The 26877-nt window shown below is 43.7% G+C and overlaps 1 protein-coding gene and 1 pseudogene across 1 annotated transcript; one reads left to right on the top strand and one right to left on the bottom strand.

Annotated features, from left to right (window-relative positions):
* Window positions 1-7986: 7986 nt before the first annotated feature.
* On the bottom strand, window positions 7987-12127 carry LOC142452349 (membrane-associated tyrosine- and threonine-specific cdc2-inhibitory kinase pseudogene; annotated as a pseudogene).
* A 1771-nt stretch (window positions 12128-13898) lies between these two features.
* LOC142452348 (A-kinase anchor protein 7 isoforms alpha and beta-like) lies at window positions 13899-25840 on the top strand. Its single transcript, XM_075553727.1, has 2 exons — window positions 13899-13977; window positions 25049-25840. The coding sequence occupies exons 1-2, from the start codon at window positions 13899-13901 to the stop codon at window positions 25243-25245; spliced, it is 276 nt and encodes a 91-aa protein (XP_075409842.1). The 3' UTR covers window positions 25246-25840.
* Window positions 25841-26877: the final 1037 nt, after the last annotated feature.

Here is a 26877-nt window from a genome sequence, read left to right as displayed (position 1 = left end):
GATAGCCAAAAGTAATGGAAGAAATGATGAAGTAAAATTGCTGAACAGAAAGTTTTCAAAGGGCAGGGCAAAGGGACAAAGTAAGGCATTTTAGTGAAATATAAAGCTTTGGAGTTAGACAGCCAGAAGGGAAGAACATGCTCAACACATCTCAAACCACAAGAAAAGAAGAAAACATTCAAGCCTCAAGTTGAAATTTGAAGGATTCGACGAGAAACGTATTGAAACGACAGGGAAGCATCAAGGAAGATGTAAGGAATACTGAGTCATGACACCAGAAGGACAGGCCGACGTGCAGCCACGTCGAGGCAGCATCTGAACACTTTCTGATGGTACCAACGCAAGAAGTCCCCGCCACACTGGAGGCCGTGAGCATAGCACAAGGCTCCAGGCCCTGAGGAAATTCCAAGCGGAATGTTCCCCCAAACGGACGAAGCCCAGGAGACGCACATTGTTCTGTGTCAAGAAATTTAGAAACAGCTATCCGACCAACTGACTAGAAGAGATCTAAATTTGTGACCTTTCCAAAGAAAGATGACCCAACAGGATGTGGACAGTATCAAACAATACCATTGAAATCACATGCAGGTAAAGTTTTGCTGAAGATAACTTAAAAATGGTTACAGCTGTACAATAACAGGAGCTTCCCAAAGTTGAAGCCAGATTCAGAAGAGCAAATAACAAGAAGGAGATCATTGTTAATGTCAGATGGATTTTGGCCCAAAACAGAGAACACCAGAAAGTGTTTCCTTGTGTTTTATTGACTATGCAAAGGCATATGGCTGTGTGGACCATCACAAACTACCAATAATACTGCAAAAAAAAAAATGCCAGAACAACTCATTGTGCTTACATGGAACCTGTACCTATACCAAGGGCAGCTATCTGAATAGGGATTACTGTATGGTTTAAAGCCAAGATATATGTGTTAGCGCTTGTACCATATTTATTCAATCTGTTTGATGAGCAAATAATCCAAGAAACTGGACTAAATGAAGAAGAGTACAACATGGCCATTGGAGGACGGATTAGTAACCACTTGCGATATGCAGATGATGCAACTTTGCTTGCTGAAAACTGAGGACTTGTAGCATTTAACGATGAAGATTTAAGATTGTAGTCTCCAATGTGGTTTACACCTCAATGTAAAGAAACAAAACTCCTCACAACGGGACCAGTGGACACCATCATGATGAACAGAGAAAGACTGAACTCATCAGTGATTTCATTTTAATTGGATCCACAGTCAACACTCCTGGAGGGAATCGTCAATAAATCAAATGCATAATGTATTTGCAAAGCAGCCGCACGCGGCCTTTTGAAAGTGTTCAAGAGCAAAGATGGCACTTTGAGGACTAGTCTGCCCCTGATCCAAGCCATGGCACTTTCAAGTGTCTCATATGAATGTGAAAGCTGACCAATGAATTAAAAAGGCTGTAGAGGAATGGATACTTTTTAATTATGGTGAAGAGTGTTGTAGAAACCACAGACTTCCAGAAGAACGGAAAGTCTGTCTTGAAAGAACTACAACCAGAATGATCCTTAGAAATGAGGTTAATGACATTTGCCTCACATAATTTGGAGGCGATCAGGAGGAACCGGTCTCTGGAGAAGGACATCGCACTGGTAGAGGGTCGGCAAAAAAGAGAGCCTCAACAAGATGAATTGACACTGGCTGCAGCAATTGGCTCAGACATTTCCATTGTAAGGATGACACAAGACCAGGCAGTTTCACTCTGCTGTGCGTAGGGTCTCTGAGTCAGAGCCCACTTGGTAACACCTAACCTCAAGAGCAGTATGCAGACAAGGAGAGACCCATTGGGAACAAATATTTCCAGCGTTAGTGGAGAAGAGATTTCTTCTGAATCATCATCATCATTTTTTAAGGCATTGAGATTTAGCCTGAAGTGAGAGCCGCTAAAGAGTAATTTAATTCGGGTCAGTTAAAATAATCGAGTATTCCTCTGGCCTAATGGACTGCTCATTGGGCTGCTAACCACAAGGTCAGCAGTTCAAGCTCAGTGGTGGCTTCTCAGGAGAAAAATGAGACGGTCTGTTTTCTTAAAGAGTTAGTCTTGGGCCTCAAAGGGGCAGTTCTGATCTGTCCCATAGGATCAGTATGAGTTGGTATTGATTGATGGCAGTGAGTTTGGTTTGCTGAATCATCCAGGTTATATTGAAGATAATCATGATGAGTTAAGTTTTGCTGAAAACTTCAAATGTACATTGCTTTGTAAAAAGAAAGCTGTCACAAGTGATGGTACACTGAGAGGATTGCAGTGGGTGAGTTGAGTTAGGATGTGCATGAATTGTTGAATGTAAAACTGTGATCTGCTCAGTAAATCCTCACCTAATGCACAATGAAAGGTTTGGGGGAGGGGGCAGTTATTGTGTCACCTAGCTTATTACAAGAAGCCAAAGTAAAGGAAATTCTGCTTTCAGCCCTAGAAGCAATGACATTGTCTATCCATCCCAGGGATCTCACAGAGCTAGGTCAGTAAAATCCAGTGAGAATTTGTTACTTACCCCCAAGATTGGAAGTTGCCACGAACACCTATCAGAGGCAGGGTTCACAAGTTGGCCTGAACAAATCATTTCTACAGCAAATATTTTAGCAAGGGAAAGTTCCTATATGCAATGATTATGATGTCAAAGTTACAAATAGACTTTGGAACTATTAAAACAAATCTTTCAAGGTTAGAGTGTTGTTTATCTTTAGCAAACAGGTGTAGATAAGAATGGGACTATATGATGGAAATACTAAAGAACAAGTGGAGCATTAACTGAAATTCGATGCTAGCTACCAGGTAAATTATGCTAATTTTATTTAAGGACCAGGAATGCAATTTTCTGTTTCTACGTCCTTCCCAAGGAGCCCTGCTTGGGTGGTGGTGGGTTACACTTTGAGCTGCTATCCTCAAGGGCAGTCCTTTGTAACCATCAGCCACTCTGTGGGCGAAGATGAGGCTGGCTGCTTCTATGAAGACTGACTCTCTTGGAAACCACAGGGGCAGTTCGCCTCTGTCCCCAAATCTACTAGACGACAGTGAGTTTTTTGAGATACCCTTCCCAGACAAGTTAGTACATAAGACATAGAAGGTGAGTCCAAAGCCTTGCTACATAGGTTCTAGTATAATACACGTTTTAACATGTCTTTGTGATCGATCACTGGATGGCTACAGACAAATTCTCTGAATACTTTTGTCCTTTTATGTTAGGGTACCTTCAAAAGGAAAGGTCCCATTAAAACCGTGCCTCCATAGGGATGTGCTGGGCCAGTGAACTGGGAGGAACAGAGCTCAGTTTAGAAAAAGGCCAGGGAAATTGTGCTGAGGGATTTCCCCCCACTCATAACAATGCTCCTGCTCATTCTTCAAGGGCAACATGAGCTGTCCTGTGAGAATCTTGTTGGGAAAGCTCATCCCATACTTGGCACAGCCCTGCCTTGCCCCTATAGACTTCTTTTTGTTCTCTAAGCTCAAAGAACCTTAAAAAAAACCCTCAAATTACTACATCCCTCAAGGATACGCAAAGTACCATTCCAATGTGGTGTAAATGAGAGTGCAGACTTCTTCGGAGAAGGGTTAAAGAGATGGAACCTCACCTTCAGAAGACTAGACACCTAGATGGACAGATGCCAAGAAACAGTAGTTTCACGTTTTGATATTTTTGTTTAATAAAGGGACCTAGGATTTTGTGGCTGTGTTTTTACATGTACCCTTATATATACCGAAAGGTTACGGTACCAGGGAGAAAGTGACATACAAACAGTATGCTTGAGTTGGGTAGAGGGCTTCACAACCCCAAAGGAAAGCTCACTCTGTTGGCAAGGCTTCCGGCAGAAGGAGAAAAGAAGGTGAAGGGAAAGCGGTGATTTCCTCTTTATGTTTCTCAGCAGCCCCGTTCCCCACCCCACCTGGCCCTTTAGCTCTGTGGTCAGATGACTTTTGTTGGCATTTAGTTCAAATGTAAGTTTATAATTTGCATCGTTTCAATTTGATGTCTCATATCTCTGCTAGACCAAAAATAAAACACTCTAATAGTAAAGTGCAGCTTTGTCAAGCTTTTGACTGATGCTTACGCTAGCTAGTAAACTGACAAGCAGATGAATTGATACTCTTAAGACTGTATGAGTAGACCTGTAACAACAACAACACGGTTGCCATTGAGTACATTTCCAACTCAAGATGACCCCCCGTGTATCAGGGTAGAACTGTGCTCCCTAAAGTTTTCAGTGACTGGTTTTTCAGAAAGAGATCACCAGGCCGCTCATGTAAAGCATTTGTGGGCGAACTCCAACAAAGAACTCTAGACCTCTAGTAGCCCTGCCTCCTTGAGTTCTGACGTGGGCTGGTGTGCTCTGAGGATGGAGGCCAGGGTGCTGAGGAACTTGGACACTTAAAGGCTCAGAAACATAAGGGCTTCCACTACCTAGCTAGGGGGGGGGGGAGGAGACTGGAATGCTAGTTGCCTTAAAATGAGGGAGGCTCTTCGGTGAGGATGAGAAAGAATGGTTCTGTGGCTCCCAGAGCTAAAGGAGGTGAGCATGTGTTACTCTTCACACAGTTTCGTTTGGTGGCTGAAGTGTGATCGATTGTTAGAGGTCAATGGTTAAGACATGAAATCTGCTGGTGTGATACATGTACTTGCAATATCTCCTTTGAAAGCTGAAATAGGGAAGTTGAGTCTAAAAAGAATAGTTGCCATAGTCAATGTTCGCATCGATGATGGGGTGGGGGCGATCAAGAACACTGTTGAAACCAGTTGTCCCAGCTGCCTCAGTGCTGACAAGAGAATGAGCAAACAGCACTGAGTTCTTTGTCCTTTTTGTGCGGCCAGCCAGTCTCCTCCATGTGTCCCTTAATGGCAGAACTTTACAGGGACCCAGCTGGCAAAGGAGAAGTATGTTTATCTAGCTTCAGCCCTTAAGGAGCTCTGGTGGGACTGTGGTTAAGCGCGCAGCCACTAACCAATGTGCCAGTAAAGATTACAACCTAAGTGGGTTGCCTACCATGTAAGAGGGGCATGGGACGCAAGTCTGAGGAGAAAGCAATGGGACCGATGGTTCCAGAGGGACTGAGCGAGGCGAGGAGGATGCAGGGGAAGGTTTCGGTGAGCAAACAAAAGGCAGGGGAACAACCAGTAAATTAAAATCAACAACGAGGAGGCAGTAGAGATCCTGGGGGTGTTGGAGCAACAGCAATCTAGCTGAGAGGAATTACTAAAGGGCAGAAAAAGGGCAGGCATGATGGTAGGAAAGGAGGAAGGTAAAAGGAAACAGAGGAAAGACCTGGGCAACAAAGCTATGGCTAAAGGTATAAACATCGGTGTGTACTTGTAGAACTATATTAATTCACAAAAATAGAGGTATCGGCATAGGTACATATATTTATATGGCAATACATGGAGGACGTGGATAGACTTTGGACCTCTGCTCAAACCCTCCCTCAGTGCAACAACACTTTGTTCTAACAACCTGGCATTTTGTGATGCTTACCCTCCCGACACTGTTGCTGAAGACAAATGGGTGCATAAGCAAAGGTGGTGAAGAAAGCGGATGGCGCCGGCTATCAAGAGATAGTGTTTGGGGTCTTAAAGCCTTGAAGTTAAACATGTAGCCTTCTAGCAGAGAAATAAGCTCACATGGAAGAAGCACACAAGCCTGTGTTATCATGAAGTGTCAATGGGATCAGGTAAAAGGCATCAGAAGACTTCAAACAAACAAACATATTGTTGAGAACAAGAGGGTTGGAGCAGAGATCCAAAACCCATCTGGAGACAATGAGACATGCCCTTCTAGAAGGGTTGCAGGGAAGGGATAAGTCAACCAGGTTGAAGTATAGCACCAATGAAACACATAATATTCCTTGGGTTCCTTGAGGCTTCCTCACCCCCCACACTCATGACCCTAACCCTACCTTTCACTGCAGTCTAGGCCAGAGCATGTACACAGGTGCAGATAAGAGCTTAGGACACATGGAATCCAGGGCAGATAAACCTCTCAGGAACAGAAGTGGGAGCAGCGATACCAGGAGGGGAGGGGGGAAGGTGGGGAGAGAAAGAGGGGGGAAGGGAGACAGTGGTCGGTGTAAGATATGAAATTAATAATAATTTATAATTTATCAAGGGGTCACGAGAGGGATCAGGGAGGGCAGCTGATACCAAGGACTCAAGTAGAATATAAATGTTGAGAAGATAATGATGGCAACATATGTACACATATGCTTGATACAATTGATGTATGGATTGTTATAGGAGCTGTAGAGCTCCCAATAAAATGATCTTAAAAAAAGAAAGAAAGAAAGATTACAACCTAGGAAACCATATGTTTCTAGTGCCACGTGAGTAATAATCCACTCCATGGTACACACCAGTTCCAACCCCAGTGTCACCGTCCCGACCCCAGTGTCGGGAGGGAGGAGGGAGGAAGGATGCGTGGAGCTCAGAGAGATAATAGTTTAAGTAACAGGCCCACAGTTACTGGCTATGTTTTAGCTACATCTTTTTTTTTTTTTGGCTTGTTTTAATGGCTGTTCTAAGATAAGAATTTGGCTTATAGCCCTTTGTCAACTGACAGAAAGAACAAGTTTTTTGGGGGACCAACAGTATCACCCTCAATTTCTACAAGTTGAGTAGAAATGTCAATATTTAAGAAGAATACAATTTTCCATAAGTATGCTACCATCATTTAAACCACTTGTTCACACGTTTCCAAGAAAACCCCTTGACCAGATCGATGTAACAAAAGGATGAGTTATTTTTGAAGACTTTGAAAACAGCTTATGGAAATTCTTTTATACTAATTTGTTCTTTTTCAGTCTGCTAAACATGTTTTTGGCAGTCTTGTTTATAGCAAGCTTTTTCAGTAATTTTTTTTTTTAACTGAGGCTTTGGTTCCTTGTTAATAAATTCCTCTGCCCATCTCCGCTGTAGGGACTGTGTGGTGACTTTGGGGAGGACTAAGCCCCAGGCAGAAGTTAGCCTTTGGGATGACAGTCTGTGCTCTCATGGCTTAGGGATCAAAGGGATGCAGTGACCCCGATGTCAGGAGGCCAAGGCAAGAGCTGGAATGTTATTAGAAGTTGGAGGCATTTGCACAAGGATCTGGGAAACAGCTAGACGAAGCAGAACAACAACAGAAGAGCAAAGCAGCGAGAAGACGGCCACCAGGCAATCAATCGCATATATTGAGGCAAAATTACGCTCATTATTTTAATGAAAAGAATTACTGAGGTATATATTTAGAGTAGACAGAGTAGTCTTGGTCTGCAGACTGGCTGCAGACACTGCCTGCAGTGCGTCTCTCCATCTTTTCTTTCAGCATCTGCTTTTCCATCTCTCGGGCTTCTCTTAGTGCTGGCGCTGTGGCTTCCAGCTGCTCCAGCATCGCATTGTTACTGCTTGACCCTCAAGTTGAAAGAGAGTCCCTCGCTTGCTCGCTCGCCTCTGCCTGTGGAGAAAATCTTAGGGAAAGTACAGGTTGGAAACTGCATGACACTGGAGGCTGCCTACGCATATCAAAGCCATTATAATTTATGTATGATGACAGTGTCTTTATATCCAAAACAAAAGCAGTGTGGACCATGGACATAAAGTAGATAAGGCCTGGAGTCCTAGGCGTGACATACAGTGGAATAGTTATGCTGATCTGAAAGGAGCTATGGATCCATGGATTGCTCTTTGGATTTCGACATGGAGAACCACTGTGCATCCCCTGAACACTGAAGGCTCAGAACCAGACTCAGGGCTCACAGGATCTGCATCTTTGTGATCTGTCCTTTACCCCTGTTCTTGACTTGCCACTGTGATTTTTTTTTTCTGGGTCTTGATTTTTGTACTTTTAACTTACAGTGTACCACCTACTTTCTGTTTTTGTTTGTTTGTTTGCCCAAGACTCAAATCCCTTTTATTAGGCACCTGGACAGAGGGGTGCTTGGGGGAGGGGCAGGGTAAAAGGTTAAAAGCTCTGAACCTGGGCCCCAGGGCTCAGGTGGGGTCCAGGGAGTCCTCAAGCTGGCTACGGAGGTTCCGGGGCTCAAAGGCATGGAAGGATCCCCAAGGAGCTGTTGGATCAATGTCACTGAGGTCCAGGGAGTCCCTGTTCTGGGGGGCAGGAGGACTACTGCTGGGGGTGAAGGTTGGCTTCTGTCGAGAGCAAGGCCCCAAAGCTGTCGTCCTCCAGGTACTGCAGAGGGTGCTATCCAGGGGGGAAGCCACAGGATGGCCAGCCGGGCGGTGTGGCCAGTGGGCCCGGGGGTTGCAGCCATCTGGTGGGGTGGGTCAGCTCATGACAGAGCCTGCACAGCAGGGAGAGTAGGACCTGCCACCGTGCCCATCCTCGGCTCAGGGTTTCAGTCGCCACACTCCACAGGGCACTCCAGGGCCTGGGCTCCCTGAGCATGGGCAGGGCCAGCAGCGCTTCAGCCATGGTCTGCAGACTGGGGTCTGGCTCCAACATGATGGGGAGGACAGCAAGCAACTCGGAGGACAGGCCTGCAGTGAACTTGAGGGACAGGCAGCCCAGGCGCAGCTGCTGCCAGCCCTGCCAGCCGCGGGGCAGCTCTATGTGGCAGGCCACTTCCAGGATGGTGAGCCCCAGGCTGACTATGCCGGTCGCTGTCCCATAGCAGCCCTGTTGCAGCTCAGGGGCCGTGTAGCGGGGGCCCCCTCCTAGGCGTCACCACCGGCCTGGCACAGCTCCACCAGCAGCCCCAAGTCCCCTAGCTTGCAGGGGCCCCGGGACCCCAGGAAGATGTTGGCTGGCTTGGTGTCTAGGTGGGTCAGGCCATGGCTGTGCAGGTGGGCCAGGGCCAGCAGAGTATCGTGCAGGTAGGGCCAGACCTGGGCCTCAGGCCTGACAGTGCTGCTGCAGGCTGGGCACACACAGCTCCATCTGCAGGTACAGCAGGCCGCCCTCCTCCCAGGCGTGCTCCAGATGCACACAGCGTGGGTGTCGCCCCACCTCCTCGTGGCCGCCCACCTCGGCCAGCTTTCAGACAAGTTGTCAAAGGGGGAGGGGCTATAATGCGGGGAGGGGAGAGCACACCTGGATAGCTGGTGGGCGAAGCTTTCCTTGGGGAGGGGGTTGGCTCCCAGGTGGGGGGGCCAGCCAGAGAGCACTAACGCTGGCAGCCGGGCGTGTGGGGGGCCGGAGGGGCTCGGGCAGGCCTCCTTTCTGTTTTTATATTATGAATTATCTCAAATTTTGTAGGGAATGGCAATGACTGACTGACTGGGTGGATGGATGAATGAGCGGAGGGCTGTGGCAGTGTATGTACGACTCCACCTAGAAGGAGGGAGCAAAACTGAGGCATGAATGGCTGTTACCATTTGTGCACAACACACTTACTGAAATGGTTATGTTCTTGAAAGTTACACATACATGAAGCTTAAGGAGATTATTTTTTATCAATTGGGATTTTCACGAATAGAAAAAAGCTCTGACTTTTCAGTGTCTCATATCAGTTCCATGAATCTAGAAACCTAAAACCATCTGTGTCTCACCTTTTTAGACATCTGTTCATGTCTTCCTAGAAGTCCTTTTGCAAAGTTGCTCTCCTGCTTAACTATGAAGGAACACTATTTAGTTGAAAAATAGTGTAATTATAAGCTCTATAGAACAACACACAAAATTTTTATTTGCAGTTACCCCAATATTGCTTCAATTATATTGTATACAGGGAACACACACACACACACCAAAAATAAAATCAAAACCCAAACAACCATATTGGACATAGGAGATAGGTTGCCCATAACCTGTTTGCTTGCAGAGTTGTATAGTATGGAGAACATAGATATATTTATAATCTTGAACATTCAAAAAAGGTCATAATATCTTTTTCATTTTTAGTAACAGTAAATACCGAAGCTAAACCATTATAATGGTGGCTAATGTTATGGACACGCACTGTTGGGTAAGCATTGGGTTGTTAACCAAAAGATTTCTGGTTCAAACCCATTGGCTACTCCAAGGAAGGAATCTGAGGCTATCTGACCATAAAAGGGTCCCATAGGATAAACTGTGGAGTTTGCCTATCATTTATTTCTTGAGCACCTACAGTGATCAAACTGTACCAAGAAATCTTGAGATATATGCAAATTATTAAGGCTTGTCTTCAAAGAAATGCTTATTTCAACTCAAGAGACAAAGTTAAAGAAAAATTAAAACTTCAGAACACTGCTATTTTTTCTTCTTTTTAAAAAAAATGTAAGCTCAGTTCTGAGAACATGCCCAGCATGTTACATTCTGTCCCTTGCACAGGTTTCCAGGGGCACCATTTTCTTTCCTCTCCGTTCCTCCATCCCTGAAGACTAAAGGAACTTCTGCAGTTACCCAAGCAGGCTAAGTTGGTCTCACCTCCTTGTTAGGCCATTTCCATGTTGGTAACCTATTCATTTTATCCCCGAATGGTTCAAGCAGTTAACCATTCAGCCCCCTGGAAGGAAAGCTTCCTTGGGCATCCTATTTCCAAAAAAATAACCAGTTACTGAAAACCCTGTGGAGCTGTCAATAGTCTAGAGCAGGGACTGGGAACCTTTTGAGATGGAAGAGCCAATCCTGTCCCTCACAACCGAAGGAGCTGCATATGGCTCTCGAGCTGCAGTTTGCCAGCCCCTGGTATAGAGCAAACAGTGGCCAAATTAAGAGAACTTCTTAGCTGCAACCACACATTTGGAGGGAATGAGTCACTGGACCTGGGGGCTTAGGACCCTAATTGTAGGGCACACCAAAGTCAATAGGTACCACATAGTCCACAACCATAGTGTTCTGTATCCCATTTTGGTGATTCTTAACAGCGTGTAAGCAGTCATCTAAGGTGCAGCTAAGGGTACCTTCTTTCTGGAAGGGTGGAGATGATCAGTTCGTCCAGAGGATTAATGGACCACATGACCTCAGTCTCCATGACCCTGAGACTAGAAGAACTAGCTGGTGTCCAGCCATCACCACTGACTCATCTGAAAAGAATTACAGTCAAGGGGCTAGGTGGTGTGGGAGAAACTCAGAATCATAAGAAACACTGGGCTTACTGATCTGCTAGAGAGTATGGTCTCCAGTCACCCTGCAAGTCTGGAACGGAACTCACACCTGTGGCTCAAAAATCGGCCAAACAGTAGGCCGACAAGGTGAACTGGATCCCTGGTGGCATGGCTGCAAACTATAAGGTCGGTGGTTTAAACCCACAAGATGCTCCACTGGAGATGGAAGAGACTGCTCCTATAAAGCATGACAGTCTCGGACAGCCTAAGAAGCAGTTCTGTCCTGTGAGGGGTGGCGATGCATTGGAATCACTCAATGGCAGCGAGCTTTTGCTTTTTTTAAAGTAAGGCAAACAATAACTCTGGGGATGAGCTCACTCTTTAGAAGGAGCCGCTAGGTGCAAGGCAAGGGGCAGCCTTTACACGAAGGTGAACCTCAGAAGCATGGCAGGGGCAGGAAAGAAGGATGGATGGAGATAGAAAACGCAGGGAGGGGGTGGAAAGAGGGTGGCTACCTGCATCATGGCCCCTGCCCTCCGTGTCACAGCCCAAACTGCCTATGAATTATTGAATGGAAAACCAATGTACGCTGCCCACTTCCATTCAAATAAAAACAAAATGGTAAACAGGCCCAATAAATCCATGGAGTATAATTCTACATGGACACAAATGGGGCCACAATGAATTGAACCAGTTCAGGGGCCACTGGTTTCATTTATTAACAAACACATGTTTCAGGTTTCCTGAAGGCAAGCCCCATCTTAGATTCATCTCTGTATCTGTTGTATAGTGCTTATCATAAATGGAGGTATTCAATGAATGTATGTGGAAGGAAGGAAGGGAGGGAGGAGTGCTTTTATTGTGCAAGTATTAATATCTTTTATATACTACTGAAAACAAACTGAGAATGAAAACTACTGAATTGTTCCCTAATCAACCCATCTTTAAATCGAGTGGGTGCTCCTGCTTACCGTTTCTCTCCCTTTCCCAGGACGGTACCCCAGAGACCTGTCTGAGAGTACCGCACCAGAGAGCCACCGATTCCTATCACTACCGCTCTCCTCTCTGAGCCAATTGATGTAGCTTCTTGCACTTCATTGTTCTTATTTGTAATTTTGGAAGAATATCCAAAGGTGTTTTGCCTCATAGGGCGTTTGTGAGAACTTCATGAGGTCATGCTCCTGAAAGGTCTTTGAAATGTGTGCAGTGTGGTTTCAGGGACTGGCAGGAAGCATTTGGCTCTTGCTGTACATGACCTGCTGCCCTGGGGATTTGATCAGCCTTGGAAGCCCTCTGACCTGGGTGTGTCTTTATTGCTTATAAAAGAAGTCAAGTGATTTCTACAATTTTGATTCCGTTTACTAGGTAGATTGATGGCAACATTTATTATAGTGATCCACCTTTGTGAATATTGCCTTCAGAATAGGAAGACAACCTTGACTTCTGCTTGAACTCCTGGCTTAGATTGCCAGCTTAGAAAGAAAAGTACCTATTGTCCCGATCAGGTGTGTTAACCAAATAAGTGAAAATTAATTTGTTAGCTATGTTTTTAAGGTTTATGCAAAACTCTTTAAAATATTGTTAATAAACAAACAAACAAACAAACAAACCCAAATCAGACTCACTGCCATTGAGTCCACGTTGGCTCATAGCTACCCTCCAGGATTGAGTAGAATTCCCCATGGGTTTCAGAAGCTGTAAATCTTTACAGGAGCAGAAAACTCCATTTCTCTCTTTTGGGGCAGCTTGTGGGTGTGAACCACCAACCTTGTAGTTTGTAGTCCAACTCACAGCTCACTGTGCCACCAGGGCTCCTGGTTGTTGTTAGCTGCTGACCCCACATAAAACAGAACAAACCAGCCATTTCTATGTTTGAGCCCATTGTGAGAATTACTATGTAATTCAATCCACCTGACTGAGAATTTCCTTTTTTTTCTTTCTGCTGACCCTCTACTTTACTAAACATGATGTCCTTCTCCGGGGACTGGTCCTTCTTGCAAACATGTCCAAAATATGTTAGATGAAGTCTCATCATCCCCACTCCTAAGAACTATTCTGGCTGTACTTCTTCCTAGATACATCTTAAAATAGATATAATAAAGGACACGTTTATAGTAATTTTAAGATTCTTAACAATGCTTCATTTTCCAGAAACTTTCTTTTTCTAACAGTCAACAGCATGGTTATTTGATAGTTTACCTTTTTGACATGCTTGAAATTATGGCTTCTCTGTCATTTGAATAATTTTTCAGTGATAGGCATATTTATGTTGATATTCCCATGGGCCAACTTCTGTTTGGTATGTCTGCTTCTGTCATCACTGCTCAGAATTGTGCATCTGAAAGACGTGTTGTATGAAATGGCTGATAGTCATTCTGAGCAGCGATATTAAGAATCCTCCAATCTCCAACAAATAAAATTTAAGAACCAGAATTTGTTGAAGAAACCAACTTATCTTCTATAGAGTAAAGAGAAGTTTAAAATATGGAATAGGAAATGACGGCTTACAATTAGTATAAAAGCAGATAAGTGAGGAACATCCCCCCACCCCCATCCCAGTGGGTCAAGTGCCCCTCTGAAATGGATTTCAGCAACAATTAATGATCACTTGTCAGCCACAAAGGACTGGCGCCAATTTGCTTTGTACTGTTTGGGCAGATGGGGCAAACCATACCTGTTTGATAGACTGAAGAGGAGAATTAACACAGTTTCAGCCACATTAAGGCTGAAGAAGCAAACCAGCCTACTTTGCTGGAAACTATTTTTCAAATATTGACTCGAAGCACACCAGCAAAGTCGGGTGCAGAAAGAAATCAATTAAGAACCTGAGGCTCACAGCTGTGAGATTACAGAAGCGCTGAGAACAGAGAGAAGAGGTGAGAAAGTCGTCCTTACCGCCGCCCGCTCATGGCCGAGACATGGTCATGACAGCGCACTTGTCCACTCAGCAGTCCCCTAAGTTGACTCCCGTAGAGACTAACTGGTTCTTCACTATGGGTAAGAAATGCACCTTATTCATATTTTTTAATGAATTTAAAATTAAAAATTTTTTATAAGTGGTGCAATGGATACTTTTAAGGATATAGTTCTGAATGTTGATCACCACATACTATCTTATAAACATCACCATAATCAAGATAGACAACAATTCCATCATTCCCCTTAATTCCCTCAAGTCTCTTTATAATCAACCACTCTCCTTGCTCCCAGTCCCTGGCAACTCCCGACTGGTTTCCCTGCCTGTGTTTCTGCGTTTTGTAGCATGTCGTACGGCCGGTTATCATGGCATCACTTCATGTTACAGGTCTTACTTTCGTGGCACCCCTGGCTGGATTTGAACCGCTGTTTGGGTGAGCAGATGAGCATGGTAACCGTTTGCACCACCCAAGACCCGACAATGCCACAGACAGGGAATCATGCAGGACTACCCTTTGAAGTCTAGCTTCTTTCACATCACTCGTTGCCATCAGTCTATTCCAACTTACAGCGACACTATAGGACAGGGTGGTCATTGTGAGTCAGATGGAAGTGAGGGTTTCCTTTGTGTGGGTTTGTTTTTTTCTCCTCTTTCACGTAGCATAATGCATTTGAAGTTTATTTGTGTTGTTGCATTGCGTGGATCAGTCGTTCGTTCTTTCGTATTTGCTGAGTAGTCCATCCGCTATTGATTCAGCCACTGGTTGGAGGACATTTTAGTGGTTTCTGGTTTTGTTGGTTTGTTTACATGAATATTTGTTTCCATTTCACTTAAGTACGTACCAAGGAGTGAGGTTGCAGGGTTACGTGCTAAGAACCTGGTCAACTTTCTAAGAAATTGCAAAATTGCTTTACCAAGTGACTGTGGCATTCTTGCCTTCCCATCAGCAACGCATGAGCATTGCACTCTCTTCAACACCAGCAGCGCTGGATGGTGTCAATCTTTTAGAAAGAATTGCTTATTCTAGTGGGTGTGCAGTGGGTGCAGTGTGGTTTTAACTTGCATTTCCCAGATAGCTAATGATGGTGAGTATTTTCTCATGTGTTTATTGACCACCCATATATCTTCTTGTGTGACGCGACTGTCACTTTTGCTGCTCATCTCTGATTTGGTCGTTGGTCTTTCTCTTACTAAGTGGTAGCGGTTCTTTTTGAACTTTGAATACAGGTTTTCTAATGGGAATATTAACTGAATTCCCCCCATTCTCTGTGTTTACTTTTTCATTTTCCCAACAGTGTGTTGAGAAAAGCTAAAGTTTTAAGTTTTGATGAAGTGTAATTCATTACTATTTTTATAGTTTGTGTTCTTTGCATTCTATTAAGAAACCAGATCAGTAAAATATTTTGTGTTTTCTTCAAGAGGCTTCATATTTTTGGCTCTTACTGTAGACCTCAGGAACTGTGGTGGCATAATGGTTACATATTGGGCTACAATTCCCAAGGTCAGCAGTTTGAAACCACCAGCTGTTCTGAGGGAGAAAGATAGGACTTTCTACCCTCATAAACAGTTACAGTCTCGTAAACTTGCAGGGGCAATTCTACCCTGCCCTATAGGGCCACTACGAGCTGACATTGACTTGATGGCTTTGAGTTTTGATATTAGAGCTCTGGTTCATTCTGCATTATTTTTAATATCAGATGTGAGATAAGGGTCATGGATCTAAATTTTCATGTGAATATTACATTGTTGTTGCAACATTTTGTAAAAAGATTCATACCCTGTTCAATTGTCATCAGCAGGCACCTTTGTTGAAAATCAGTTGGCCACACATGTGCAGACTAATTTCTGAATTTTCTGTGTTTTTTTCATTGTGTGGCTATCTTTATACATCACACTTTATCGAAGCTGACTGCAAAATCATTCTGCCATGGAGTAGCTGAGGGATTTGAACCTCCAACCCTTTGCTAGCAGCTGAGCGGTTTAACCACTGTGCCACTAGGACACCTTCTTGAGTCTGTGAGAATGGTGAATTGTACTGACTGATATTTAAAGTGTTAAATCAGTCTTGCATTCCTGGAACATTTTTGTTCTCTCTAATCCTTCATCCATATTGCTTGTGGCTACCGCAGTGAACTTTCTAAAGCATGGTATCCTGATGTGTTTTGCCTATAGAACGAAGTGGTCTCAGTGGCATGATGCAGAAGAATCTTCATCCCTGCCTACTTCTTTCCTTTCCCCTGTCCTCACTGCATCCTGCTCTTTCCTGCTTCTCTGTCCATGTGTGTGCCTGTATGATGTCTGGAACACCTGCCAGCACACCCTTACTTCAGCTTGGTCCCCAGGTCTAGGATCTCCTTTCCACCAAACTAAAATATCTTCTCTGTGAGGTGTATTTTTGTTAACCTTTCCCATCTGCACTGGACCTTGTACATATTCTAATACAACACTAACACTTATTACTTTCTAATCATTGCTCAGGAGTCTATCTCCTAGACTGATTTCTAAGTATCAGATATTATATATTACTTCATTTTCAATACTTAATCATGGTACCTGTTGGTATAAAGTTGTAGCTGTCATAGAGTGGGTTCCAACCCATAGTGATCCTATGTACAACAGAACAAACACTGCCCGGTCCTGGGCCAGCCTCACAAGTGCTCTTATGCTTAAACTCATTGTCAACCCATTTCCTCAAGGACCTTTCTCTTTTTCTGTTGTCCTTACATATCACCAAACACGAAGTCCTTCTCCAGGGACTGGTCTCTCCTGATAACAGGTCCACAGTGTATGAGAAGAAGTCTTGCCATCCTTGCCTCTAAGGAGCACTCTGGCCATACCTCTTCCATACAGATCGGTTTGCTCTGTTAGCACTCCATGGTACTTCCCAGATTCTTCTCCAGCACACAATTCAAACACGTCCATTCTCCACTGGTCTTCTTTATTCAAGATTCAACTTTCACATACATGCATATGAGGCACTTGAAAATACTGTGACTTGAATCAGGTACACCTGATTTATTCCTCAAAGTAACATCCTTGCTTTTTAGTACTCTAAAGAGGGCTTGTGCAGCAGCTTTATCTAATGCAATGTGTCTTTTGGGCCCATAACTTCCTAATTTTACCATAAAAACTGTATCAAAAATGTGCTGAAAAAACTCAGATTATACATGAGTATATATGGTAATTGCATAGAGAAAAATGTGGATAATAACAGGGATTCAAGACAACTGGTATTCCTAAAAACTCACTGTCATCTAGTCAGTTCTGGCACCTAGAAACACTATAAGACAGAGTAGGATTGTCCTATTGAGTTTCTGAGGCTGTAAATGTTTACAGGAATTAGAAGACCTCATCTTTCTCCCATGAGGCAGCTGGTGTGTTCAAACTCCTGACCTTGTGGTTTGCAGCCCAACACATAACCCACTACGTCACCAGAGAAGAGAAAAATCTCCAAGGGTCCGTGTCCAGTGTCTGCAGTGTCCGAAAAGTGGAAGCAGGAGAGTGCTTAGGTAGACTTTTTGTCACATTTCTGACATGCCTGTATGTGGGTCTTGATGAGCGTGGTAGGAATCATGGTAAATCATGTGACTTGGGGGGGGCAGTGGTACAAGGAGATGTAGCTCAGGAGGTTTATTACAGGCAGTGACCTGGGGAATAGTGGAGGGGAGGGGAGACTGTGGAGGAACCAGTACCAGCCATGTTTAACAAAGACCTGAACGGTTCACACTCCTGTGTCATCATGACTGTTTTGGTTGCAGTTGCCCTAGCTGGCTGGGGCTTCAGGCTGACTGCCTTTTGAGACCTCTTCTATGCGGTTTCCCTTCAAGGCTGATCCCTCCCACCACCTGCCACCTCGTTTAAACATTATGAACGTGGGATGGGGGGTGGGAGGTGCGTGGAGCACGGTGGAGGTCTCCAGAACACCCGGGGCTTGTCGACAGCATCATCATTTCCTATCTGTTTAAGCTACTGACTCCAGAATCAAATGGACCGAGGCGAGGTTCCTTCCCTTTTTGGACTGATATTCTAGAAACAATTCTTAACAATGGTTTTAGTGTTGCAGTCTAAAAATGTCTGCTGTGTTGTATCTGTGTGTGTTGGTAGAAGGAGCATTGGTGGTTCAGAGGAAGGGAGCTTATTTGCATGTAGGAATCCTGTCTCCTAAGTTTTGGAGCTAATTCTTCTGGCACCCAAGGTCCGAGAGCAGCATCAGGTTAAGGGAACCCTTGAGGTCTGATGGGTCTTGAGCTTTCTCTCATCGTTGATGCGTTGAAGAGGGTGCCACTCCAGGTTTCAGAGTAACTCACGGATCACTCTTCAGTGTTTGTTTTTAGTGACATACAGCAAAGAAGAAAACTAAGTGCACCTTAAAAAAATTCACTTCTAAGGAGGACACACGACACCACAGGAACAGAAAGTGCAAAGTTGTACAGATGATGAGAGATTGCCGAGGAACTCTTGGGTGAGATAACAAATGAGGATTCTGATGCGAGCCATTGGAATGTGAGGACGTTTAACATGGCTGCACTCTCCCTTGGTCTTACATTGGGTTGGAACGGGGATTTTCTTTGTGAAAAATCAGTATGTTTTTCTTATGAAGGCAATTAGGACTTGGGCACTTGGAGTGGGGTGGGGGTTGTGACGGCTTTTTGAGCACTTCACACAACATCAGTTAAGCATCGGGCGGCTCACCACAAGACCAGCGGAACCAAATTAGTGTTGATCTTAAATTATCCAATTATAGTAATTGCTCTTGCAACCGCAAAGGATTTCACTTATGTCAGTTTACAACCACAGAACTTAACTTTATCTTGCACTGGTTGCTATCAGAGAAGGCAGGGGAAATAAGGAAAAGCAAAACCACAAATGCCAACGAAGGCTTAAGGATGCTGCAGCTGTGACAGAGCGTAGCAGCTCTGCTCGCCTGTAGCCTGTTAAGAAGTTTGCTAGTCTTTTCTTTGGGGGACATTACTGTGTTTTCAGGACTTAAAAGACATTTTTTTCATGACCTCTCTATTATATTTTTGGTCTCCTCCTAAGAAATTGATTGAGGATATTCCCACAGTGGGGATTTCCAAAAATAACAGTGTCAGAGACAAAGGCTACGCTGTCATTTTAAGTAGGTCAGATATTAAGCGACCTAAATAGACAAGAAAGAATCTTTTTTTTAACCAAGATTTTGTTGCAGGCATTGGTAATGTTTTTCCTATAACATTTTGCCGGAATGGCTAAAGATGCTTTGTGTCAAGGTCAGCGGCTGGGTGATCTGTCATTGTTAACTTGGTCACAGCTAGGATGGATGTAGTCATTTATCTTAGAGGACACCGTGGAAGACAGATACTTTTATTCAAGTAGTGGGAAGAAGAAAAATACAGCATGATTTTAATTCTAAAGGCTTCTTTTGCATTGTGTTGAATTAAATTAGTTCATTTCAAGAATGAAGATGCACAGATTAGATGTACCATATGCCCTGCACTAAGGCTCGTGGCTTCGTCCCCATTTTCTCATTGATGATCCCGATAGCTTGGGGCTTTACTTTGAGGTGTGTGATCCACCTTGAATTTGTTCTTGATATGGAGTGAGAAAGGGTCTTGTTTCATTCGTCTGCAGGCTGATACCCAGTTTTATCCCAGCACCATTTGTTGAAAAGGGCGCCTGCTTCCCATTTGATATTTGGGGCCTTTGTCAAGGATTAATTGTCTATATGCTCCTGTTTTTATTTCTGGATTTTTTGTTCTTGTCCCTTGATCTGAGTAGCTATCATTTTACTAGTACCACAATGTTTTGGCTGTTTAATACGTTCTGAACACAGGTAATGCAAGTCCTCCCACGCTTTGCTCTTCATCTTGATGATTTCTTTGACAATCCTAGGATTCTTCCCTTTCCATATGAAGTTGGTTGTCAGTTTTTCCATTTCTTTGAAGAATGATGTTGGAATTTGTATCGGGATTGCATTGAATTTATTAGTGCCTTGGGCAAGATCGACATCTTTACAATATTGGGTTTTCTGATCCATAAGCAAGGGATATTCATCCACTTCTCAGGTCCCTTTTGTTTTCTTGTAATAGTGTTCTATAATTTTTCTCACACAGATGTTTTTGTTAGGTATTTCCCTAGATATTTCAATTGATGCTTGGCTATTATGAAGGGTCCTCCCTTCTTGATCTCTTTTTCTGTCATCCCGTCAGTGGTGCCACAATTGCTTGTTGATCTCATATCCTGCCGCTCTACTGTATTCCTCTATTGTTTCCAGCATTCCTATTGTGGAGCATTTGGGGTTCTCAGTATATAAAATCCTATTATCTGAAAATAGCAATCATTTCACTTGATATCCTTCTTTTGTCTTATTAGCTAGGACTTCCAAGACGATGTCGAACAGAAGTGGGGTTCTGGTTGATGTGCCATATTTTTGCAAGGCTCTATGATCAGCCTTCCTGTAAGCTCTTGCCAGAACCAACATTGAGAGTCTGAGGCTGTCTGGAGGGAACCTTAAGGGGAGGCTGAAGGCCAGGTCAAATCTAAAAGATTTGTTTAGGAATATTTGTTGTTGATTGGTTGCTTAGCTTTTGTAGGAAGTTAATATTTGTCCCATGAACCAGATACTTTGGTATATTATCCAGTTAAGGAAGCAAAGCAAAAATGGAGGTTTTGGAGTAGATATTTGCATTCTGGTTTTCTCAGCTCTTGTTTTACATATAGAGTCTTGGTCATGGTGTACTATTCTCTGAGGAAGAAAGGAAGATTCTGGAAATGCTTGCTGTTGCCTTCAAGAGCTTGACTCAACTGTTCACTTGTTGCTTGCTGGTTGAACTCTTATTGTGCTGAATATACTGTGCCATATAGTGTCAGAGAGAGAGAAGAGAGAAGCCTAAGACACAGTTTCTGTTCTCACAATTGTGTTTTCAGCAGAGCTAATACAAATTCACTAGTTGTGGAATCAATAGATTAATAAATAATAAACACTATAAAGAAGGTTAGAAAAGAAATTCAGTGGAACTTTTGTATCTGAGACATAGGAAATGGCATGGAAGCTCCTAAGGTGATGGACAGTAATGATAGAGTTTGGTCCATTGCTTCATCCCATCGGCTATCATAGTTCCAGGGCAATGGAAGACCTCAGTATACAGTTGTCAAGTGAATGACCGTGTGCTACACACGTAAGCTCGCCACTTCCTCTGGGTCTGTAGGGGAAGGCTCCGTGGATTATGTGGCATTAGGGAAGAGGGCAAGTTAGACATAGGAAATGCCGTGGAGGGTCCTCAGGTATTTGGAACTAATGGTGGAGTTGTGACAGTAACACGTGACCAGGATGCTGGTTTTAGGTCCGTCAGGTCCATTCTCATGCACAGCGCCCTATATGTGCAACAGAACCAATCACTGCCTGGTCCTGCACCCTCCTCACAGTTGTTCTTATGGTTGAGCCCAGAGCTGCAGCCACTGTGTCAGTCCATCTTGTTGAAGGGCTCCTTCTTTTGCCAGCCCCCCGACTTTACCAAACACGATGTCCTTCTCCAGGAACTCGTTCTTGGATTCATAAGATGAGGTCTTGCCATCCTTGCATCTAAGGAGTATTCTGGTTGTACTTCTCCCAAGACAGATCTGTTTTCCTTTGGGCAGTCCATGGGACTTGCAATATTCTCTGTCAGCACCATCATTCACATGCATCGACTCTTCCATCTTCTTTGTTCATTCTCCAACTTTTACATACATACGAGGTGATTGAAAATGCCATGACTTGGTTCAGGGGTACCTTAGTCCTCAAGGTAACATCCTTGATTTTCAACATTTTAAAGATCAGGATGGAAAGGTAAACAAGTCTTCCTAAAGGGCCTGTGGGAAGTCAAAGGGCTACTTCAGAAATAATAAGTGGGAGATATCCCAGATGCATCGGAGGACACAAACAATTCATGGCGATTAGGTGGGTTTAAGAGGCAAGGGTTATTTTGAGCTTGGAAGACTTGGATAATAGTAAAAACTTAAATAGGATAGCCAAAAGAAATAAGTTTTTTGTAAGAAGGGTTTTTGTTTGTTTGTTTTGAAAAAAATTTTATTTGAAATCTTTAACATTGTGAAAAAGATTCACCTTAACTGGTGTGAGAGAGACTGGTTGATCTCCTGAGACTGTGGCCCTTAGACACCTTTCACACCGAAAGCCTCGGGGATCACCTTTAAGCCAATAAAAAGCCTATAACATGAACAGTAACACTCAGCAGTACCAGACGCCTGAGAATAGTCAACCACAGGTGACCAAAAGGGCTGCTCATGCCCCAACACAAAGCTTGAAAGGCGGGAAGTGCTAGGGAAGACAGGGAAGACAGGGAGGCAACAGGGAAGACAGGGAGGCAACAGGGAAGACAGGGAGGCAACAGGGAAGACAGGGAGGCAACAGGGAAGACAGGGAGGGTATCAGAAGATCATGGTAAATTGAGATGATTGTGTCACAAACAAAATATGTATGTGTTTTTTAAAAAATAGAGTGTTGTTGTTGTTGTGAGGCGCTGTTGATTTGGTTCTGATTCTTAGAGACCCAGTGTACAACAGAGCAAAACAAGGTCCTGTGTCATCCTCACAGCCATTACCAAGTTTGCTCCCAAGAGTCATTGCTATGTTTGCAGCCATGTGTCGTGCCATCTCACCCTGTAAGATTACAGCTAAGAAAGGGGGTCCTTCACCGTAATAAGGGTGACTGTGAGTCAGTGGCCAACTCATTGGCCACCAACTACACCCCTGTGGAAAGACTGGGGTTTTGAATATCCACTCTGGTGCCTCCACGGAGAGGCTTGTCGGTGTCACAGAGCTCACAGACATTGGAAACTCAATGGGGTGTCATTCTACTTGGAAACGAGTAGAGTGACCACAAGTCAGTTACAGCGATTCAGTTTTAATCATTATTTATCCCATCATTTGGTTTCTCCATAAAGGCAGCCCTGATACAATTTTCAATAGAAACAAAACCAAAAGATACTCTTTGTGTTTGAAGTAACCAGGACACTTCATTGGGGACCAATAGTAATTCCAGGAGCAAAGAATATGACCCTTGAGAAGTATCATTGAGACTTGAGTTAGAAACTTTAAGTCATAATCAACCTGATAGTTACCTATGAGCCAGCTGACTCAAAGGATCAGAAACAGCTCTTAAGAACACAATCTCTAGCCTACACACAGCACAAGTAGGGGAGCAGATGTAGACAGTCACTTCCAATGTTTTCAATGGTCCTTAGAATGTATTTCTCATTCACACTGAAATTTTCTCTTTTCAATCTCAGGAGCCATTATACAAATAGTTCTAGGCAATGCACTTGGGGAAGTCATCTCAGGAGTATAAACACTATGTTCAAAGAGTGGGGCAATATACTCACTCATCCCGACTAATAGGGTCGGCCTTAGTTTGCCCCCAAATGTGATATTAGTGATGGGTTTTTAATTTTTATTTTGTTATTAGTTGCCTTCAAGTTGGCTCTGACTCATGGTTGCGTCTTCTACAAGAGAATGAAATGTTGCCCATCCTGGCAGTATCTCCGTGCTTGTTGGTTTGTGTGAGTCTATTTTGTGTAGTGAGTACTGTGTAGATGCCACCAGCTGAAGCGCAGTCAGTTCTGAACATGTTTAGCATGGCTGATGTTTTACTGATGGTTTTGGATTTAGGTGCCAGGGGTACCACATTGACTTTGAGGAGACAAAAAAACAAACTCATTGCCATTGAGTCAATACTGACTCCTAGCAAACTGTAGGACAGGGCAGATCAGTCCCTGTGGGTTTCTGAGACTGTGACTCTTTCCAGGAGTAGAAAGCCTCATCTTTTTCCCACAGAGTGACTGGTAGTTTTGAACTGCTGACCTTCGAGGTAGCAGCCCAGTGCATAACTATTATGCCATCAGGGCTCCTGTTGAAGAGAAAAGCACCTGTTAAATCATCCCAAATTTAACTAATCCTTCTTCTCCTGCTTGTTTCTCCAAGGGAGCAGCTAGAATGATGGGGGCAATTGTAAGCAGACGTGGTTCTAGACACATGCTACATAGAAATGGTGGCACTCCAGAGAGTTGAAGGACCTGTTCCTATCTGTGATGTATATGTTTGTCTACGTAACCTCTGTTACCTATGGGGATAGAAAATGATGTCTTACATGTGAGTAATAATTTTACATGGGTGTGAACTTCCCATCACACTCTTGGTAGTCACCTACCCTAGACCCCAACTTGCAGGGACTACTCTGAACTTTTACTTGCTGGGGGCCCTGAGTGATGCTCCCAAACGGAGTTGATCTTCACACGTGAGTCCTTCCGTTAGCCCACTGCCTCCTAGCACCTGCCTTCCACGGTCCGGAGTTCAAAAGAAGGCAAGGGCGAACTGAGTGGCTGTGGGAGGAGAAGGCTTTTGTTCTTTTTTCTAGCTGTGGGACAAGGACGGGTCTGACTGGGAAATGTGTTGCACAAGAATAGACGAGAATCGGTTCCTTTCCTGTAAAATGAAAGATGGAACAATTAAACCTTGATCCTCACTAGCAGGGAAGCACAATTATCATCAAATATTAACAGCTAGTCATTGACTATGGTGAGCCTACCTCTTTCTAGAGGCCTCCCTGTTTCCTAAGCTGCAACACTAGCACTGAGATTTAAGAGAATGATTAGGTTCACAGACGTTTTTTAAAGCACTTCCCAGTAGTTGTAATTGCCTTGGTCTTCCCAAGAGTTGCGAGAGCTTAACACCCAATACGAAGGCCAAGCATCCTGTAACAAATAATCAGACGATAGGGAAGCTGTGACCATCTGTCCCCTGATAGTGAAGAAAGATACTTAGAGACAGAGCTCCTTGGAGAAGCCACGTGTCTAAGGTTCCAGGTGATGGACTTCAGTAGTAGAGCGTAGCCGTGGCTGGAGAACAAAAGTTTCATGCAGAAATGGTAACTTCTAGCATTTCTGGGTAGAGGCTAACGTACTGCCGTTCAAACTGAAGTCTTAAGGAGTAGACAGGCTCTCGGTTCTGTCCATACCAACGGAAACACCAAGGCAGAATTGTTTGGATTTATGGATCCACTTTATCAGACGGCAGGACATTTGCTCTTTCTAACGGACTGAACTAGCTAGCCGCCGCATGCTGAGTTTCTAGGGTGCTCTGCTATCGGTGACCTGTCTTCTCTGTTGTGGCATGTAGGTGCAAAGAGCGGAGGGGAGCTCGATGATGCTGAACTGGTAAGGCTCAGTAAGAGGCTGGTGGAGAACGCCGTGCTCAAGGCGGTCCAGCAGTACCTGGAAGAAACACAGAACAAAAACAAGCCAGGGGATGGGAGCTCTGGGAAACCCGAAGAAGCGGATAGGAATGCCCGTGACAGTGATAACAACAGGAAATGAGACCTGAACCTTGGTCCCACAGCTCCGGCAAGGCATCCTGCTTCCCTCTGCTATGTCACCGGACTGACCTACATTGTGCCACTTAAGTGGTTCTGATCCAAGAGATGGCCTAGTACTCTCATGATAGACTCCTTTGCCTTTATGCAACACAGGAGAAGAGGGATGGAATGCTGGGATGAGCCGAGGACATTACTTGATGGGAAAAGAATGGCCTAGGTTTCAGCCACAGGAAGCGCTTGCTGTGTGCAGGGCAAGAGGCCCTTGCATGAAGACTAGTGGACTTGGCCGTGGAAAGGCTTTGCCATACATGGAATACTGCCATTTTTATTGCTTAGTAGGGCATTCGACCACTCACTCTCCCTGAGGCCAAAACACAAAGCTAACAAGTGCTAAGTTTAAAATACCCACCGTTGAAGTCATCATCCATAGCGTCTCTATATGATGTTTCACGTTTGTCTGAAGTATGCTGTTGCTATGCAGTGATCTTTATTTACCGTAAATCATGTTGAATGTAAATGATCTATTTTTAGTGAAATGGAACCTTTTCTATAAAATGTGGGCAACCTTTCAAATATTTTGTAACTCTCTTCTGATAAGTCTGTGTGCCATCGCTTAATGTTGTTCATTGGCATTTGTATGTAAAATATATAATTTCTTCCTTTAGGCCAGAAACCTACGGGAATCCATGAAGCTTTGCATCGAGAAAGGATGCATCGGAATCTCAAAGTGAAGCAGTTAAAGGAGCTTTTATTAAAGCCTGAGACGCAGGCCAAAATTAGGAGGGAGCTTTTTGGAGGAAGACTCATCAACTACAGGGATCAAGTAAACAATGTTGATTTTAGTGCGACTTTGACATAAATTCTGTATGTTGCTATCATGACATACAGTTCTTGCCATTTTTCTGTTTATGAAATATCTGGTGAGTACCTCAGAGGTATTCTGACCGTGGCCCCATTACAAAGCAAGCCACCATTTGGTAAGGAATGAACCATTTCTTGCCAAAGAAAACCTTTTGGCTCCATTATGTTTTAAGGTAAACTTCTGCTATAGAATGTTTGTTCTCTGTAATGTTGAGAATTATTTTGTAAAAAGGACTTATTAGTGAGCTGTAGTGAGATGTTGCTTGGGTCCTTGTAGAGAATAGATACGGATTGAAAAAAATCATTTATAGACAAAAAAAATCCATACTTTAAGAGTCCTTTGACTTCTCTTGTCACAATTTTCTTTTTTAGTGAAAAGAAGCGCTGTTTAGATGTGTTGCCGTCTAGTGTTATTTCTAGTAGGAAGTGTGAATGTTTCTTAAGCATTAGTACTTGTACGGACATTTATACATTCATAAATGTGATGATTGCAATCACTGGCTAAGAATGCTTAACAATCTCCACAGGCATTTTAAAAATTCATCAAAAGAGAGGGTTTTTTTTTTTTGTGATTGTTTAATTTTCTACTTTTCTGAAGTCCAGCTCCAGGTCTCACCTTATCCCTTGCAGTCTCAATTTCTTTGCACTGATTCATGTTTAAAGCGAATTCTTGGAAAATATCCCCATGTGATAGTTCTTGGTAACAGCTTTTCCCCCTAGTCTTTGTAAAATTGCTGCTACCAGTAGATCATGATGATGGAGAAAAATCACT

The sequence above is a fragment of the Tenrec ecaudatus genome, chromosome 7 (assembly GCF_050624435.1).
Source record: "Tenrec ecaudatus isolate mTenEca1 chromosome 7, mTenEca1.hap1, whole genome shotgun sequence".
NCBI classification, from domain to species: domain Eukaryota; kingdom Metazoa; phylum Chordata; class Mammalia; order Afrosoricida; family Tenrecidae; genus Tenrec; species Tenrec ecaudatus.
The sequence above is the reverse complement of the archived record's forward strand: the minus strand, read 5'-3'. Positions and strand labels throughout refer to the sequence as shown.

Bases quoted from the DNA above. Each gene is read 5' to 3' on its own strand.
- LOC142452348 (XM_075553727.1), top strand. From the start codon at position 13,899: ATGGTCATGACAGCGCACTTGTCCACTCAGCAGTCCCCTAAGTTGACT. The intron at 13,978-25,048 runs GTAAGAAATGCA...TGTGGCATGTAG, and splicing joins TAACTGGTTCTTCACTATGG to GTGCAAAGAGCGGAGGGGAG.